The 19827-nt window shown below is 43.8% G+C and overlaps 2 protein-coding genes across 3 annotated transcripts in view; one reads left to right on the forward strand and one right to left on the reverse strand.

The window, feature by feature from the left end:
• LOC139575042 (liprin-alpha-3-like) overlaps positions 1-8800 on the forward strand; it is a 29469-nt gene extending 20669 nt beyond the window's left edge. For both annotated transcript variants that reach the window (XM_071399991.1, XM_071399982.1), the window contains exons 24-32: positions 872-934; positions 3090-3116; positions 3290-3465; positions 3960-4057; positions 4354-4529; positions 5274-5342; positions 5542-5704; positions 6779-6842; positions 7141-8800. In XM_071399991.1, the coding sequence (XP_071256092.1) occupies positions 872-934; positions 3090-3116; positions 3290-3465; positions 3960-4057; positions 4354-4529; positions 5274-5342; positions 5542-5704; positions 6779-6831 (825 nt within the window). In that variant the 3' untranslated portion in view covers positions 6832-6842; positions 7141-8800. The remainder of the gene's footprint in view (positions 1-871; positions 935-3089; positions 3117-3289; positions 3466-3959; positions 4058-4353; positions 4530-5273; positions 5343-5541; positions 5705-6778; positions 6843-7140) is intronic.
• A 222-nt stretch (positions 8801-9022) lies between these two features.
• Positions 9023-19827, reverse strand: LOC139575048 (uncharacterized). The gene is made up of 2 exons (XM_071400006.1): positions 19268-19827; positions 9023-11868 (listed from the first exon to the last, which is right to left on the reverse strand). The coding sequence occupies exon 2, from the start codon at positions 11847-11849 to the stop codon at positions 10242-10244; it is 1608 nt and encodes a 535-aa protein (XP_071256107.1). The 5' UTR covers positions 11850-11868; positions 19268-19827; the 3' UTR covers positions 9023-10241.

Raw genomic sequence — 19827 nt, forward strand, 5'->3', positions numbered from 1 at the left:
ACCTCCTTTTTGTTCACGCGTTTAGCCCAGTTATCCAAATTCATGAGGCGCGATCACTAGGTGCAGACGAAAAGTCAAAAAGTTCTGTTACAGTCCGTAGAAACATGTCAAACGATGTATAGAATCAATCTTTAGGATGTTTTTATCATAAATCTTCAATAATGTTCCAACCGGAGAATTCCTTTGTCTTCAGAAATGCAATGGAACACAAGCTAACTCTCACGTGAACACACGTGGTCAGCTCATGGCACTCTGCCAGACCCCTGACTCAAAGAGCCCTCATTCCCCCCTCCTTCACAGTAGAAGCATCAAACAAGGTTCTAAAGACTGTTGACGTGGAAGCCTTAGGAAGTGCAATATGACCAATATCCCACTGTATATTCGATAGGCGATTCGTTGAAAAACTACAAACCTCAGATTTCCCACTTCATGGTTGGATTTTTTTCTCAGGTTTTTGCCTGCCATATGAGTTCTGTTATACTCACAGACATCATTCAAACAGTTTTAGAAACTTCAGAGTGTTTCTATCCATATATACTAATAATATGCATATCTTAGCTTCTGGGACTGAGTAGCAGGCAGTTTACTCTGGGCACCTTATTCATCCAAGCTACTCAATTCTGCCTCCAGCCATAAGAAGTTAACTCAGGAACCACACCTGTGTGGTAGCACCTGCTTTCAATATACTTTGTGTCCCTCATTTACTGAAGTGGTTCCATTATTTTGGCAGTTACCTGTATATACACATTTACATTATGTGCAGAGATTAACATACAAATGTTACATGCATTCACAGCAGACTCATAAACACACAAACAATTTAAAAAAATTGATGATCATGTTTTCTTTCTTTCCTGTCTTGTGACCACAGTCGACCAGTAACGTGTGGATGACCCATGCTGAGATGGAGTCGTTAAACGCAGCCACCAAACCGGTAAGTATGTCCTGTTATGTTAATGTCTCAACATTTTCGAGACATTTAACATTAACGTTCATCTAACATTGACATATATCACAGGAGGTTGGTGGCACCTTAATTGAGGAGGACGGGCTCATAGTAATGGCTGGAACGGAATGAGTGGAATGGTGTCGAACACATCAAACACATGTTTCCATGTGTTTGATACCATTCCATTTACTACATTCGTCACATTATTATGAGCAGTCCTCCCCTCAGCAGCCTCCTGTGATCTACAGTGCATTCGGAAAGTATCCAGATCCCTTCACTTTTTCCACATTTTGTTAAATTACAACCTTATTCTAAAATGGATTAAATTATTATTTTTCCTCATCAATCTACACACAATACCCCATAATGACAAAGCGAAACAAGCTATTAGAAATGTTTGCAAATGTATTAAAAATAAAAAACTGAAATACCTTATTTACATAAGTATTTAGACCCTTTGCTATGAGACTCGAAATTGAGCTCAGGTGCATCCTGTTTCCATTGATCATCCTTGAGATGTTTCTACAACTTGATTGGAGTCCACCTATGATAAATTCAATTGATTGTACATGATTTGTAAGGGCACACCTGTTTATGTAAGGTCCCACAGTTGACAGTGCATGTCAGAGCAAAAACCAAGCCATGAGGTTGAAGGAATTGTCTGTAGAGCTCCGAGACAGGATTGTGTCGAGGCACAGATCTGGGAAAGGGTACCAAAACATTTCTGCAGCATTGAAGGTCCCCAAGACCACAGTGGCCTCCATCATTATTAAATGGAAGAAGTTTGGAACTACCAAGACTCTTCCTAGAGTTGGCTGCTTGGCCAAACTGAGCAATGGTCAATCTGACAGAGCTCCAGAGTTCCTCTGTGGAGATGGGAGAACCTTCCAGAAGGACAACCATCTCTGCAGAACTCCACCAATCAGGCCTTTATGGTAGACTGGCCAGACGGAAGCCACTCCTCAGTAAAAGGCACATGACAGCCCACTTGGAGTTTGCCAAAAGGCACCTAAAGGACTTTCAGACCATGAGAAACAAGATTATCTGGTCTGATTAAACCAAGATTGAACTCTTTGGCCTGAATGCCAAGCGTCACGTCTGGAGGAAACCTGGCACCATCCCTAAGGTGAAGCATGGTGGTGGCAGCATCATGCTGTGGGGATGTTTTTCAGCAGCAGGGACTGGGAGTCTAGTCAGGATCGAGGGGAAGATGAACAGAGCAAAGTACTGAGAGATCCTTGATGAAGACCTGCACCAGAGCGCTCAGGACCTCAGACTGGGGTGAAGGTTCACCTTTCAACAGGATAACAACCCTAAGCACACAGCCAAGACAATGCAGGAGTGGCTTCGAGACAAGTCTCTGAATGTCTTTGAGTGGCCCAGCCAGAGAAGAATGTGAGAAACTCCCCAAATACAGGTGTGCCAAGCTTGAGGCTGTAATCGCTGCCAAAAGTGTCTGAATACTTATGTAAATGTGATATTTCAGTTTTTTATTTGTAATAAATTTGCAAACATTTCTAAAAACCTGTTTTGATTTGTCATTATGGGGTACTGTGTGTAGATTGACGAGGAAAAAAAACTATTTAATAAATGTTTGAATAACCTTGTAACGTAACAAAATGTGGAAAAGGTCAAGGGGTCTGACTACTTTCTGAATGCACTGTACATATATATTGCTCTACAGTTATAACTTATACTGCTCAGTTAGGAGTCAAACTCTTTTTCTCTCTCCCTCTGACCCTCCCTCTCTCATTCTCTCTCTCTCTCTCTCTCTCTCTCTCTCTCTCTCTCTCTCTCTCTCTCTCTCTCTCTCTCTCTCTCTCTCTCTCTCTCTTTCTGAGTTTGTGGGACTACTAGGCCTTGGTGTTGAGCATCTTCTTCTCTCCCTCTAGTTTCTGTTTCTGTGTAAACTGCTTCACACTAATGACCCGTTCACTAAACTGCTTCACACTAATGACCCGTTCACTAACACACTCTCCCTCCCTTTGTCTTCTCCTACCTGTTTACTCTCTTCTCCCCTCCTCCCTCTGCTTTTCCTCCATCCATCTGTCTTGTCTGCTCCCCCTATCCTGCTCTGCCTCTGTTCTCTCGGTCTTTCTGCCCATGTCTCTCTCTCCCCTGTCTATCTGCTGCATCTAAGGAGCTGAAAGAGATTAGCTGGGATCAGGTAAGGAATGGAACCACTGTATTAAATGGCATCAACATATAACACACTAATTACACTATTGTATGTGACCATTGAAAAACAAATGATTCATACAGAAAAGTACTATAAGTAATAGTCGAACTACAACTGAAACAAATGAGACACTAGTGAAGGAGTCCTCTTCTGCATCTCAGATCCTGGCCTATGGGGATATGAACCATGAGTGGGTGGGTAATGACTGGCTGCCCAGCCTGGGTCTGCCCCAGTACCGCTCCTACTTCATGGAGTCCCTGGTGGACGCCCGCATGCTGGACCACCTGACCAAGAAGGAGCTGAGGGGACAGCTCAAAATGGTGGACAGCTTTCATAGGTACGTATGGCCTGCTCTCGTCTGTCTGTCTCTCGCTCTCACTCTCTCTCTTTCTGTTGCTGTTATTAACCTCGGCACCTGGGTGGGTAGGCGTTTTCTGCCTCGAGGGGGTGGTGAAAAGCAAATAGACAAAATTCCAGTTTCTGCAAATGAACAATGAATTCTTCTTCTGCAACTGTTTCCCACTCCCACTTCACTCACTGCCTTTCCTTTTCTGTCCGTCATTCTTTCTCTCCCTTCCTCTGTTGACACACTAGCTCTCTCTCTGGTGTGTGAGTATGTGTGTTCATGGCATGGGAAACGTGCAGGTGTTAAAGGATATGTTGAAAGATTTCCTGCTGTTGAGACACTCTCACTCTGCAGGTGTGTCTCCAGGCCTTCTCAGGGTCAAAGACACCGGAGTGCTCAAATACTTTCTCTGAGTACAGGTGAGAGTCAGTCGCCATGCCCTCTATTAACCGCCTGACCTTTTGACCTCTCTTGACCTTTCTCAGGGTTAGTTTGCATTATGGCATAATGTGTCTGAAGCGCTTGAACTACGACCGCAAAGAGCTAGAGAGGAGGAGAGAAGACAGCCAGCACCAGAACAAAGGTGTGTTCCTCCTCTCTGACATTAAATCCTTTGTTCCAATTTAGTGCTTCTCATCCATCCATCCAACCTCCATCCATCCATCCAACCCTCCATCCATCCATCCAACCCTCCATTCAGTAACAATCAAAGCCTCGGTTGATGGTTAGTAGAATCAGGTGTTTCACTGCTTGGCTTGAGCAAAAGTCTGCACCCACATTGGCCCTGTCAGTGTAAGATCCAGTCACCCTGTGGGTTTCTTTGAGTGAGAATCAGGTGTTTTCTGACAGATGTCTTCGTTCCACTACCCCTCTGTGTAGATGTGATGGTGTGGTCCAACGAGCGTGTGATGTGCTGGGTGCAGAACATCGGGCTGAAGGAGTACGCTGACAACCTGACAGAGAGCGGGGTCCATGGGGCCCTCCTGGCTCTGGACGACACCTTCGACTACACCGACTTGGCCCTGCTGCTGCAGATACCCAATCAGAACACACAGGTACTCACCCATCTAACCAATCAGAACACACAGGTACTCACCCATCTAACCAATCAGGACACACAGGTACTCACCCATCTAACCAATCAGAATACACAGGCATGCACAAGCCTCACCCCACCCACTAATCAGAAGTGATTAAATGCCTTCCCCTGCTCAGATGTTGCATGCAACAACCGATGGTTGCTGTAATATATGATGTGGTTAGCAGATACTTCAAAATAAAAGTTTATTGGTCACGTACACAGATTTGCAGATGTTATCGCAGGTGCAGCGAAATGCTTGACACACTTAAAATACCTATCCAGGCATTGTAATATATGTCATGCGTCAGCAACGCCTGGACAGAGAAACACGTCCATAAATTGGATTCTTACTGCACCTGTATCTCAGTAACAGTGTCCCCAGGCTAACTGCTGGCTGGTAGATGACAGTTGTATCTCAGTAACAGTGTCCCCAGGCTAACTGCTGGCTGGTGGATGACAGTTGTATCTCAGTAACAGTGTCCCCAGGCTAACTGCTGGCTGGTGGATGACAGTTGTATCTCAGTAACAGTGTCCCCAGGCTAACTGCTGGCTGGTGGATGACAGTTGTATCTCAGTAACAGTGTCCCCAGGCTAACTGCTGGCTGGTGGATGACAGTTGTATCTCAGGCATGCAGGTGAAACTGATAGTAGTGTATATCAAATGAAGTGACTTGCCTGATTCTAATCTGTACTCCCCCCTCTCACATCTCTCCTCTAGGCCAGACAACTCCTAGAGAAGGAATACAACTCCCTCATCTCTATGGGAACAGAGAGAAGACCAGATGAGGTATTAAAGAACACAGTACGCTTAGTTCAGAAACTATGTGAAGACCGCATTTTCCACCTCATTCAAGTCATTCTTTGTAACTTGACAGTTTGACAATGTTGACAGACATAATTTATTTTTTCTCTCTCTCTTTTTCTCTCTCCCTCCCCCCTATTTTCTCTCCTCATTTCCCCCCTTCTCTCTACCCCCCCTCCATTAGGATGGGACTAAGACGTTCACCCGCTCCCCTTCCTGGAGGAAGATGTTCAGGGAGAAGGACCTTAGGGGGGTGACCTCGGACTCATCGGAGAACCTGCCTGCTAACTTCCGTGCCTCCGCCATCTCCACGCCCTCCGTGACCCTGAGAAAGGTTCAGAGTGACGGTGAGAAGGATGAACTCTCCCCCTAACCTCTGACCCCTCCCTTTGGCCACGCTCTCAGATTCTTATTTGTTACGCTTCTTACACCTCCAGGGCTATTCTTCTATTATCACACAGAAGGTCACGCTTTGGACAATTTATGACCCCTTAAAACCCTGGATAACACATATTTACTATGGGCTAGTCATACTGATTTATTAATCGAGAAAAACAACTACATTTGTCTTGAAGCGGTTTGTATGTTACGTAAGAGAAGAAATGTAAGACCAGTGTCACATGCGAGTATGTTCCGATGTACCCCATTCATAGAAGCTTACTAACTTTTGCGATTGATGATAGTATTTTCTGTCTAGGGAAGTTTTGTTAAAAGCCCTGACGCTTGCTCTAAACGTTAACACGCATCGCTTGCGGTAAAGTTTTGGAAACATAAGGAAATTGTCTTTCATATCAGCGAGAAATAATTTTCTAAAAACAAAAGGTTAAATTACTACACACATTTATAGGGTTCCCACACGGCCACATTTCCAATGTTACAGCACTTGACAGAGAAGACTAACTAGACTACCTGTGCTAATTAGCATTCGGCGTCTTAGAACAACTGTGTGTAAAAGGAAAACGGACGCCACAAACGTGTTGTCACTGAAAGATACTGTCGGCTCAACTGTTTTAAAACCAGTTAAAATAGTCTACAGTAAGTGTATATTTAGCATTTGTGAAATAATTTTGATGTGACATGAAAGTAGAGGGCGTTGTGTTTCTAAAATCTTATCACAATTGAGAGTCAAATCACGTTTAGATGAAGTATTTTGCCTATAAACAGAACATGTAAGGTCCTAGGACTATAAGGAGTAACATTAGGCTCCTTTAGTCCATTATTGGGCTAGTTCCAACACTGATGGCATTAGCTTGGATATTCATATGCAAAACCTCCAGTGGCTCGCTCCTACAGGACACAGCAGGTTCAGAGGGCAAGACTACCACAATTTCCTCCTCCCACAACTTTATAATAGTACATCATGGAAAAGTTCTATGCTATTTAGTCGTTATTTTGATAATGTTTCTCTCCTTCTCTCTTAGTGAACTCTGGGCCTCGCGGTGAGGCAGCCTCAGTCAGGACATACTCTTGCTGAAAGACACGGAGGTGAGAAGCCCTCAACCCACACATTAAACACACACGTAGCTAGTTAGAGTTCTCTCATGGTTTGATTTGCAACAAAACCTTCAGGCATGCCAGATAGCTTGCATGTGTGCATATTGAAGTGGTTTGACTTGTTTTCAAGCTACATTGTTTGTTGTGGTGCTGTGTTCTGAGCTTTGGTTATATCATTGTTTGTGGGTGAGGTCTATAGCGGTGGGCTTGGTTCATTGGTTGGTGGGGATTTGGTTTGAGTGAAGTCAGGAGGACAGTGGTGTGTGTGAGTAATCCTGTTTCTCCTCAGGGCCATGGTGACTGGATCACGACTGGACTGCCCTCCTCTCATTCATTCACAGGAGGGGAAAGCAGCAGAGAAGCAATGAATATATACATTTATTAAATATAAATCTATTGGTCTGACCATTCTGCAATAACAGAGATAAAGAAGAAATGACGAAGATGGAGAAACAACAAAGGGAAAAGGACATGAAGAATGTATGAAATATTGAGAGGATATATACTGTACGTACATGGATAGAAGGGTAGGATGAGGCAGGACGACTGTTTTATCTCTCTCTTTGTTCTGTCTCAATATGTGACTGTGCGATGTGGAGTTGTGCGCTGAGGAGGAGGAGACTGATATCCAATGTCACCCATTGAACTCTCTATCTGTTAGCTTCTATGGTGCTGTCAGGGGTTCTCCTAAGTTGGTTAGAGTGCTGCAGTAAAACCATGTCCCCATTCAGGCCACCATCTTGGCTACAGCCACATCAGAGGGGCAGCAAGCCGCTCCTCTACTCATGGTTTATCCATTGGCACCTTGAAAGCTGAGAGGCACTAGGCTCTAGTGTAATCTCTTTTGAATGGAATCTATTGTGGAGATCAAAGGCCGGGCCACAGCAGCAAGGATACGATGGGATGGGGGGCCACAGCAGCAAGGATACGATGGGATGGGGGGCCACAGCAGCAAGGATGGGGGTCCACAGCAGCGGGGATATGATGGGATGGGGGGCTACAGCAGTGAGGATGGGATGGGGGGCCACAGCAGCGAGGATACGATGGGATGGGGGGGCCACAGCAGCGGGGATACGATGGGATGGGGGGCCACACAGGCATTGTGTTAAATGGCTGTGATGTCATTTAGTCATTTGTAGGTATCCACTAAAGCCAGTTAAATTAGAGTGGGGGGACATGTTGAGGCCAGGTTACATACTGCAGGTCTAGTACAAAGCCCAGGGTAATGGCTTTCTAGATGTGGTGGACTTTACGGCTCTCATCATCAGCTCAGGTTCATTGGGTGCCCCTGAAAGACGAGGGGAAAGATGGAGGTGTGACGAAGGCGAGATAAAACAGTCAAAGTGACCGGAAGAAAAGAGGATGGAGACGATTCATTTACTGCACGCAAGCCATAACAGAAACCAAGAGAGGAAGGATGATAAGCAGATCCAGGAAGAGAGAAGAAGAGACCGTTGGAAGTCAAGAAAAACCTTTAGCTTCTGTGTTACGATGCATGTCAAACAACCAAGATGACAACGAAGTCAACTTTGGGGGGTGAAGATGATACACATATATCTGTAGAAATCATCTAACCTATGAGGATGAAAGCCTGGGGAACAATTTGTAAAATGTGTGTATTTTTAATTTAATTTTTTATGTTTTTATGATAACTATATTTATTTTCGTTATGTATGTATGTATTGAATAATTGTATGTACATGTTCATTTAATACTTAATTCTTACTAATTTAATTTGACCTAATTTGAAAAGTAAATATGAAACATTAAAAATGGTCATTAAAATATGCTACTGTATGTGTACATTTTGAAAACAAATTGTGTTATGATTGGAAAAAAAATATGAATGATGAAGATAATACAAATTAAAAATAACACCTGCAAAAAAAACAGTAATGAAGATGATGGTGATAAAAAGACAAAATAAAGTGGACTCGTGGTACTACACATCCCAATGTGTGTGTTCTCACTTTGTGTACCTGGGGTTGGCACGTGTGTAGACAACAGGAGAGTGTGTAAGGGGAGGAGAGGCAGTGGTTTGTGTATTTGTGAGAAGCATGTTCAGCATGTATATACTGTATGTGTATATGACAGAAAGAGACAACACATACCGATAGATCACACCATTGACACTTGCCGGAAGACCATTATGCATAAGAATCATGATAAAATAAGTTGTAATAGTTTATCTTTTACTTATGGAATAAGAAACAGGCCTTTACAATATACATACATGTATTACAAAAAGCCAGATGTATAAATATGTTGTACTGCATATACTATAGAGTGCAGAGTTCAAACTGAGGCGAATGGAATTCTTCAATCATCTAATGATCTAACTACAGGGAGAGATAGAGATAAAATGCTTCTGTGGTTGTCACACTGCTGCATGGTTTCTATTGGTCACTCAAATGTTCTGATCACATATGACTGGCTACACTGTAAATGGATTGTTGCTCTCATGACAACAGTATGGGCATCATGATGACACCCAGCATTATGCTCACAGTATACATGGCTCAATTCTCCTCTCTATCTTACTATTAAAGCACTCAGTGATAATGTTCTCTGTGAGACTTCACAAAGGAGGACTGGGGATGGTCAGTGCTCAGTATGGAGTGTTGAGCAGTATCAGGCTTAATCACTAGGTGCTGCCAGTCCCTTCCTCTCCCATTCAGAGCAGAGGCTGGAATCATGTAACAACAACAAACCTATCATTCCACATAACTTTTTCTATAAATATACATACTTTCATACATAAAAGCATACTGTTCACATATTGTACACATATATAAAGAAATATATTAATTTAAAACTCATGCTTACATACAGTATTACTCAGCAATACCATGTATGATATGAAAACAATTATGAAACAAACAGTACTTTTCTAAAATCACTATTTTGATATGATAGTTTTCCCTAAGTTGTAGTGTTGAGGTTTTATTGTTTTAGTGTAGTCACTCTCACTGAGCCCGTGATGGGTGGAGGGGTTGTCTCGCCTACACTCTTTTAAAAAAGTGCTATCTAGAACCTAAGGGTTCTTTGGCTGTCCCCATAGGAGAACCCTTTGAAGAACCCATTTTGGTTCCAGGTAGAACCCTTTTGAGTTCCATGTAGAACCCTTTCCACAGAGGGTTCTACATAGAACCTCAAAAAGGGTTCTACCTAGAACCAAAAACAGCCAAAGAACCCTTTTGGAACCCTTTTTTGTAAGAGTGCAGCTATCATAAGAAGAATGCACTAATGTAAGTCGCTCTGGATAAGAGGCACCCTGGCCTATAAAGTAACACCTACTGTCTCGTTGACATTACATCCAATGTCCCAAACATGATCTGTGTTAACATTTCTTCCACATTATCCTCTCCACCTTTCCTCCATCTCCTGCCCTCACTCCCTTCCTCTGTTTTTCCTGGTTACTCTGGACAGTAGGACACACACGCAGGACGAGTTGATGCGGACCCACCTCCAGCCCTGCAGACCGATGTTGTCAACAGTGAGGGCTCGGACATATGTGTCCTTGGCCTTACACTGACTCACCCATTGCCTGATGTCCACGCCCCGGCAGCTGGCCCCGGACACACCTACGGCCCCTGTCACTGTGCCCGCTGCCGAGGCCCCTGCCCCCCGCTGCGGCCCACCACCCCTCTGCTGCCCCTCCTGGCGGCAGCGAGTCTCATAGAAGTACTGCTTAAGCGCCCCCTTGACTGTCTTGATCTCTGGCACGATGTTGACTGTCTTACCCTTATCGTCGATGACCGTCGTCTTGTCCGTTACCCACACGCTCTCCGGCTCGCACACCGGCATCTCACCCCGCCTGGTGTGGGACAAGTGCGAGCGCTTGTGCCTGGGGGCGGGGCGAGGGGGCTCCCTGGCCCCCCTGAGAGTGTCCACCCAGCTCAGCGGCACACTCCTGTCCGTCTCTCTGTCCCCATGACCCTCCATGTGTCCGTCTGCGTCCGACACTTCCTCCTCCTCCTCCTGCTTGTCCTCCTTGTCCTCTCCTTCTATGGGCAACATGCCTGACTCCAGCATGAGGAGGAGGGGCGGGTGCTCTGGAGGAGAGGCAGAGAAAAGGACCCGCGGGTGTGCATCTAAAAACAGCAGCTCTTGCTTCTCCTTTACACCTCCCAGCCCCTGACCCAGCCCTAACCCTAGTCCTACTTCCATTCCTTCCTCTGACAGATCCGGACCTTTCCCAGCCCCTGCCCCAGGCCCACCCTTCCTCCCGTCCTCTCCCCTGTTATCACTGCTCTCTGTCCTAGCCTCTGCTCTCTGCGGGGTCCTCTGACTGGAGGGATCTGGCCCAGTTTTACTTTGGTGTCCAGCATTAGTGGAAGGTTTGTAAGTTTCCACCACATACATGTTGGGAGGTCTGAGATCCTGTTCATCGGTCCTGGGGTCTAGAGAGTGATGATGGTTTTCCTTCTGAGCCATGTCTCTAAAGCTGCTGTCATCACCAGCTCTGCTGCTGTCTGTTTTATAGTCCCCTAGTACATAGTTCTCCTGGGAGGGGTAGTCCTGATGACTGCTGCTATTGGTGCTCCTGAGTTTTCCTCCATCAGTGTTAGAATATTTATTTAAACCAACGCTGTTCATGTTTTCTGTATGAAAATTGCTTTTTGACAGATAACTTTGTTGTTTTCGCTTCCCTTTCAAAGTTTGCACCTCCTCTTTAATTATGGAGGGGTTATTGTAGTCTTTCTTGACACCCGTCACGCTGAGGTGTTTTGTACTGTCTGCTCTTCCAGAATCAGCAGTCACATTGTAGTCCTTGAGTGAGGCATTGCTGTGGGAGTTGTAGTTCACAGAGGCCTGAGGAGCTGGAAGTGTGGAGTAAGATCCGGGGGAGCGACTGGAAGAGTCATCGATGTCCTCTGTGTGGTTGTCCAGGCTACTGCCAGGCTCTGTCATCGCAGCAACAGTACTGGTCACAGGGCTGTGAGGGAAGGGCAGGGCCGAGGCAATCACCATGGCAACCAGGGGAAGCCAGTGCATCACTCCCAACACGTATCAACTGAGGATGGAGAGACGAGTATGGGGAGAGAGAGAGAGAGGAGAGAGAAAGAGAAATGGGGTTAAAACAGTGTTCAATACAGTAAATGTGGAAGTCTCATGAAAAGGTAAAACAAGCCTTTTTACTGGTGCTAACCTGTAGCTTAACTGTTAACTCTAGAAGTGTAGAGGTAGCTTTATAATCTTAGCAGAACTCATGGAAAATGGGGAAAATTGCAGAAAGCTCAGTTTATCCATGGGAGGAGACTGTGGAACAATGGACATGCAGCAGAACAGATCCCCTGCCTGCCCGGTTGGCTGCCCGGTTGTTGGCCTTCAAATGGAGCCTCTATAATCCTGCTATGTGTGTAGAATGTGGGTCATACATCTCACAGCCAAAGGAAATTAATTACAACTCAAGCAGTCATAATGAGGCCTTAGGGTTTCGAAATGCTTTTTTCAATTTTTAAGGGCGTAAAACATCAAATGTTTGTAGTTGCAGTTGGTCCTCTGTGCACAATCTATGGTTGTGTGAGAAGTAGTCCCTTTGGCCAATTCTATAAACAGATTTGGTTTGGTGCATATCAGTTTGCAAAAACATACATGTGCATACGAGTAAATACGTAAGCTTTGATCCAATAAATGTTTTGCCTTGTGGCAGAAAATAAGGAATTTCACAGTAATAACTGAACTAATCACTTAATTGTTGTTGTGACAGATGCTGAACTTAGACTTGGAAACATAAAAAAAGTGAAACCAGAAATACTTGAAGAACAGTTTTTCTTCTCAAAAGCTCCAGAAAATCCTAGCACTTGGCCAATTCTCTGAAAGTTTACATCACAAACTCCTTTGAACACAATGATGATTGATGAGTGATACCAGAGAAACCTTTAACCGCTTCCCTAGTACTTCCAGAGAAGCTAAACACCTTCTTAGCCCGCTTTGAGGATAACACAGTGCCACCGACGTGGCCTGCTACCAAGGACTGTGGGCTCTCCTTCTCCGTGCCCAATTTGAGTAAGACTTTTAAGCGTGTTAACCCTTGCAAGGCTGCCTGCCCAGACCGCATCCCAAGCCGCGTCCTCAGAGCATGTGCAGACCAGCTGGCTGGAGTGTTTACGGACATATTCAAACTCTCCCTATCCCATTCTGCTGTCCCCACTTCCTTCAAGACCATTGTTCCTGTACCCAAGAAATCAAAGGTAACTGAACTAAATGACTATCGCCCCGTAGCACTCACTTCTGTCATCATGAAGTGCTTTGAGAGACTAGTCAAGGATCATATCACTTCTACCTTACCTGACACCCTAGACCCACTTAAATTTGCTTACCGCCCCAATAGATCCACAGATGATGCAATCGCCATCGCACTGCCCTATCCCATCTGGACAAGAGGAATACCTACGGAAGAATGCTGTTCATTGACTATAGCTCAGCATTTAACACCATAGTACCCTCCAAGCTCATCATTAAGCTTAGGGCCCCCAGGTTTGAAGGTAGGAAACAACACCTCCACTTCGCTGATCCTCAACACAGGGGCCCCACAAGGGTGTGTGCTCAGCCCCCTCCTATACTCCATGTTCACACATGACTGCGTGGCCACGCACGCCTCCAACTCAATCATCAAGTTTGCAGATGACACAACAGTAGTAGGACTGATTACCAACAATGACGAGACAACCTACAGGGAGGAGGTGAGGGCCCTGGGAGTGTGGTGCCAGGAAAATAACCTCTCACGTAACGTCAACAAAACTGAGTGTGGACTTTAGGAAACAGCAGCGGGAGCACCACCCTATCCACATTGACGGGACCGCAGTGGAGAAGGTGGAAAGCTTCAAGTTCCTCGGCGTACACGTCACTGACAAACTGAAATGGTCCACCCACACAGACATTGTAGTGAAGAAGGCGCAACAGCGCCTCTTCAACCTCAGGAGGCTGAAGAAATTTGGCTTGATACCTAAAACCCTCACAAACTTTTACAGATGCATCCTGTCGGGCTGTATCACCACCTGGTACGGCAACTGCACCGCACGCAACCGCAGGGCTCTTCAGAGGGTGGTGCGGTCTGCCCAACGCATCATCAGGAGCAAACTATCATCCAGAAGGCGAGCTCAGTACAGGTGCATCAAAGCTGGGACCGAGAGACTGAAAAACAGCTTCTATCTCAAGGCCATCAGACTGTTAAATACTGTAGCCATCAGTAGCACCTTAGAGGCTGCTGCCCTATATACATAGACTTGAAATCCCTGGCCACTTTAATAAGGGAACACTGGTCACTTTAATAATGTTTACATATTGCATTACTCATCTCATATGTATATACTGTATTCTATTCTATTATGCTGTATCTTAGTCTATGCTGCTCCGACATTGCTTGTCCAAATATTTATATATTCTTAATTCCATTCCTTTACTTTGGATTTGTGTGTATTGTTTTGTATTGTTGTGAAATTGTTAGATATTACTTGTAAGATATTACTGCACTGTTGGCACTAGATACACAAGCATTTCGCTACACCCGCAATAACATCTGCTAAACACGTGTATGTGACCAATAAAATTTGATTTTAACCAATTCCCTGATCCTCTGTCCTCTCACTCACACCTGCCACCAGAGGGCAAAGCAGACCATCATATTCAACTTGATACCTTTTCAAGATAATATGGTACTACAATAATAATCTATTGACTGAGCTTCAATGTCATATTAGTATGTCAAATATGGCATTGGATTGGCAGTTTCATGTAAAAGTGTAACATTAAGGATTTTTTTGAAAGGACATTCTACTCCAAAATGTAATTATGTTCTCTTCCTTTAGAACTCTTCTGAAAATCGAGGACAGTTTCCTTTTATCTCATGACATCAATGACATCACCAGCCAATTCTATATGAACCCTAAAAATAATTTAGCTAGCGTAAAGTTACTGTATCATAATTATTACATACATCTACATATGTAGGATCTTAATTTGAGCCAGTTTGCTACAGCAGGAAAAGAATCCTGCAGCAACAGGAAATGTAAATTATTAAGTTGATTATAATTGTCCTGCAGCAACAGGAATTTTAAATTATTATGTGGATTATAATTAATGGACATTTTTGTAAGGGTTCATGATTTTATCCTGCAAGTTATCCTGCAACAGGGTAATCAAATTAAGATCCTACATCTGTATTAATAGGGTTGGCTCATAGAGATAGTTAGAGGACTCAACATTGTATCTGTCCCATTATGGCGTCTGTGAGAGCATGGACAGCGCCATTGAGGCCATCTCCATTTTGAAATAATTAATTTTCTTCTTCTACTACTTCTGAGTTGGTAAACAAACTGAAAAAGTGCATACTGACACCTGGAGTGTGTTGTTTGAACAGGTATAAAGCCAAGGTTGGTGATTTACTGTCACCTGCAGTTATGGCTGATCCCCCCCCCCCTCCCCCCTGATGACCTGGATGGAATTATGTGATCATTCCATAGGAAGTCCCACCCAGTTGACTACTTCAAAATGATAAACGTCCTCAATGGCGCTGCCATGCTCAAACTGGATTTTGGGCACTAGAGTCCTCTCTAGTTGGTCTCTAGTTGGTCTCTAGTTGGTCTCTATGGTCTCTATGGTTGGCTGCACTTCCAGGATTACAAACTAGCTAGCTAGTTACCTGGGAGGTTTCTTGGAAGATCTGATGAGAATCTGAGGAAGATATGTAACTTGTTATAACTTGTCGCTCTGAACTTGTCACTCTGAACTTGGCGCCAACAATTTAGCAGCGGCTATGCGCCACTGTTAAAGGAATATAAGGGAAACACTGATCAGTACAGCAACAACACATGCCTTCCTCTGGTTCGCGGTTTGTCTGAAGAGGCCTGCTACATATGTGGCATATCATGAGGGTGTCACACATCATGTAGGACTAGTCAACCATGATTATGAGGATTCCTCTGGGAGAGCATATGGCCTCCACCCAGAAAAAGATGAACCCACTTCCAAGACTGAGTCATGTGTCACTTCTATTTATCTGTTGTTGTGTGAAAAAGAGGAGGAGGACATTTAGAAAGAGTTAAAAAAGGTAGAATGCTCAGAATGTCTGTGATGTGGGTTTACTGCTACCTTCAGGTGTCCCCAGACCAGACAACAGACTGAGAAAGGGGAAGGGGGAGACTGAGAAAGGGGGAGGGAGAGAGAGATAGATAGAGATGGGAGGTAGATAGGAGGTGAGAGAGAAAGACAGAGAGGGAGAAAGAAAGATACAGTGAGAGAAAGAGAAATGACAGGAAATTCACTACACCTGACCACACCTGGGACACAATGCAGTAGTGATTAGTAAACCAGGGACATTGGATGACTCATCAGCCATGCATTTATGCTTGCATGCTGTGGGCCTCGTTCCCTAGTGATAAGTAAATCACATCAAAGGACTCGTTTCCTGTTTTCTCTTATTGGCACAGGGCCATCCGTAAGTTCGTAAACAAAATTGTCCTGAAGTGCCATTCTGGGTTCTGGTTAGTTCCAGCCCAGACAGATGGTGAGCTGCAGAAGAGCACTGTCAATTATAGATGAACATGCACTGTGCCATGTGGCAACAGACAACACAGACAGAGATAGAGACAGAGACAGAGAGAGGTGAACAACAGTCAATTATTCAATCAGTGGCATTATGATCCCCATGTATTTTTATATATGGGGATCATGTATATAAAAAAAAACATTTTAAGGCTGTGTGTGTGTTTAGTGGAAGAGCTGGTTGTAAAGTTTTCTGAGAACACACACCAGACAGGCAGGCAGACACATGCGCTGGAGACCATATCAGCGAGCGATGTGTACTCTGTGGCACAGGAGCTTTTCATCATCATGCTCCATTTGCTACAATGACACGCGCCATTTACACTCCCTGCATGGCCAGACAAGGACCTCCTCACTCCTCAGCTGTCTGGATAAGACCCAAACACTGTCCCAACCAGCAAATCTCAAACAATCTCACAAATTAATAGACAACCCAATCCCCCAAACGAACACACTCGGTCTATAGAAAAAACATCCCAAAACCACAGATTCAAAACTATAAGAAAACATAAGACTTTCCCAAATCATTTACAAAACATCCAAACATTATCCAAACAAACAATCCAAACCCCAAACCCTGTCAAAACAAACCTTCTAACCCCAAACCAAAACACTCCCCCAAGTTCCTACAGAAAACCAAACTGCCCAACAGTTCAAAAACACACTCATTTTTAAAAGTATCTTCAAATAAACAGACACAATGTAACACTGCTACAACAAAGTCATACGTACAATTTACAGCTAGGCCTAAATCTCACAAATAAACCTGGTGATTAGGGATAGGTGCCTTATGGTTGTTGGTGTGACTTATCTTTTAGATGGTTACCAGAGAAGTGTATTGTGGGTCTGAAATGACAGAGAAGGAGGAGTGAGAGAGAGGATGGAGAGGAATGAGACTGGGAAGCTAGAATTAGTCTGGGAGGCTCTGTTAGGAAACAGTGAGAAGAGAAATCCATTAAGCTGGCTCCACACCTGGCAGTGGCTACTGTGCAATTATCCTGTTAACAACTAATCCCCTTCATGTGTGTGTAATGGGCCGGATGTCCATTGTCCATCTGAGAGGATTCATTATTTCAAGGCCCAGACCAGTTGGGATAATCATATCTTTTTGGAGTCAACACGTAACCTTATGGACATTTGTGTGTGTACTGAAATCATCCGTCCATAGACCAGATTAGTCAGTGCAATGTGTGGACTTCTTTATAGCCTAACTGTGACAGAGGTCAACTTCACACCTGTGACACCTGCTGTGCCTAGAGCAGAGGAAACACTACAGCAGGTTAATGTTTGTCTTTGTTTTTCTCTGTCTCTGTATGGCCTGAGACTGAGTAAAAGCCTTGTGCTCATGAGTTTTGAGCACGTAACAGTGCTTAGCTGTCCTTCTGTGCAAACAGCCCATTAATTGGGATTCTATGATTGTGTCATTCCACGCTTTAGTCTAACTGGGTATCTATTCCGGGCTCTCTCTGGCCTTGGCTCTATGTACAGCTTTTTCAGTTCACATTTCCACACACACACACACACACACACACACACACACACACACACACACACACACACACACACACACACACACACACACACACACACACACACACACACACACACACAGAATCTTAATTTGAGCCAGTTTGCTATAACAGGAAAATAGTCCTGTAGAAACACAAAATGTGAATTATTAGGTGGATTATAAATAATGGGATTTTTTTTGTAGGGGTTGATACATTTTTCATTAGGACACACACACCCCACACACAAAAAAGCACACACACACTGCATAAACATGAATATGCAAGGACCTGTCAAATCTAATCAGGCACTGACCCAAAGGATAAATGACAGTCAATCTGATCATAGGAAGAAAGGAGAGCAGCAGTGCAGTGTGAACAAAGCTGTCTACCAGAAGGGAGCCTCCATGAAGGAAACATTCCATATGGTACCATGTTCTTACCTAATCCTCATTGAAAAACCTATAACGTTTTCCTTAAGCATTTAACCAACTGAAGGTGGTGCACATTATATTATTTACATGCAAAGGGCCACGTTTGCACGGCAAATTAAAAGCATAATCTGGAAGATTTCCTGCTGTTCTTTGGTTATTTTTATTTCAATGAATGATATAACCATTGATTCTTGTATATAATGTATTATTCCTCATCAGTTTAGTATAACTGTCTTCTTACTCCATCACAACACAACATATAAGGTTGTAGACCTTATTTACTTCAGTAAACAAACAATGTATTGCTGCAAAATGTTTTAAACTATCATGCATGCAATAGATTGTCAGTACTTGCATTCAAAGCCCCACTATGAATACGAGAGTGGTTACATTTCCTAAACCCCATATCTCAGCTTCCTACCAAACCAAGTGAGGGTCTGCTGTTGGGCTGAAACACATACTCAGGATTGTGGCTTTAATGCACTCCGCTACTGGTAAAGGGACATAGTCATAGTAGTCTAATATTTCAGGGACATTATGCACTTAATGCCATTAATGACTTTGAACACAAGAGGTAAGCAACAACCTAAATCTCCAAAACTCCCACAAAGTAGACTATAGGCAAGATTTCAGTAGATTATGGATCAATTGGCCTGATGACCTGTCAATTTTTGTGATCTCTAGCATACACCTGCAGATTAGGATTAGGTTATATCCGTAGCCTATTATCATTCTGAATACTTGTGAAAGAAAAAAAAACAGTGATGGAGAATTAAATTAGGCTATCCAATAATGAGCTGTGGCAAACCGAACAGTAGATGTATTAACCGAAAAGTGTCCATAGCTCGTGTTAATACATATGCAAACAAATGAACATATACATGAACTGCAGCTTGTAAAAAGGACACGACAAGTAAATGTGTACCGTTTAGGTGAGATCCGGACCACGCGTCCTTCCAGTTGACACCACATTGGTTAAAGACTAATGGTCCGAGAGAGTTGGCGAAGTGGTAAAACTCTCAATATTGGTTTAAATGAAAAAGTTACGTATTCATATTCAATTCAAATTAACTTCCCGCGTCACAATAATTCTATCAGTTAGCCAAAAAACGACGGGAAGAAAAAATAAAAATGCAAAAACCGCTCCGTCCTAACCGCGCTTTCAACAAGACAGACAACGCGAAGTTTGATAAAAGAAAAAAGAAAGATCTATGCATGATTCGGTCAAGATCTCATCCTCCTGACGTTGTTCTTCATATTCCTTGAAAAGAGGAACTGTAATGTATTTAAATTGAAGTCGACACACACAGTAAACTAATCGATGTTTCTATAACGACTGGCAGCGAAGCGCTGCGGTCCGTTTAGGCTATGTTGGGATCAACAAAGTTTGTCAAATTCTTTCCAGTTCTCAAAAACTCCGCCTGTAGCCTAAACGCGAATAGTTTCTGGTTGCTTTTGGAGCGGAGGAGAGGGAGGACAAGACGG

This window comes from Salvelinus alpinus, chromosome 1 (assembly GCF_045679555.1).
Source record: "Salvelinus alpinus chromosome 1, SLU_Salpinus.1, whole genome shotgun sequence".
In the NCBI taxonomy this organism is placed as follows: Eukaryota; Metazoa; Chordata; class Actinopteri; order Salmoniformes; family Salmonidae; genus Salvelinus; species Salvelinus alpinus.

What these genes read in the sequence shown, in the direction of transcription:
- LOC139575048 (XM_071400006.1), bottom strand. Translation starts at nt 11,849, where the DNA reads ATGCACTGGCTTCCCCTGGTTGCCATGGTGATTGCCTCGGCCCTGCCC.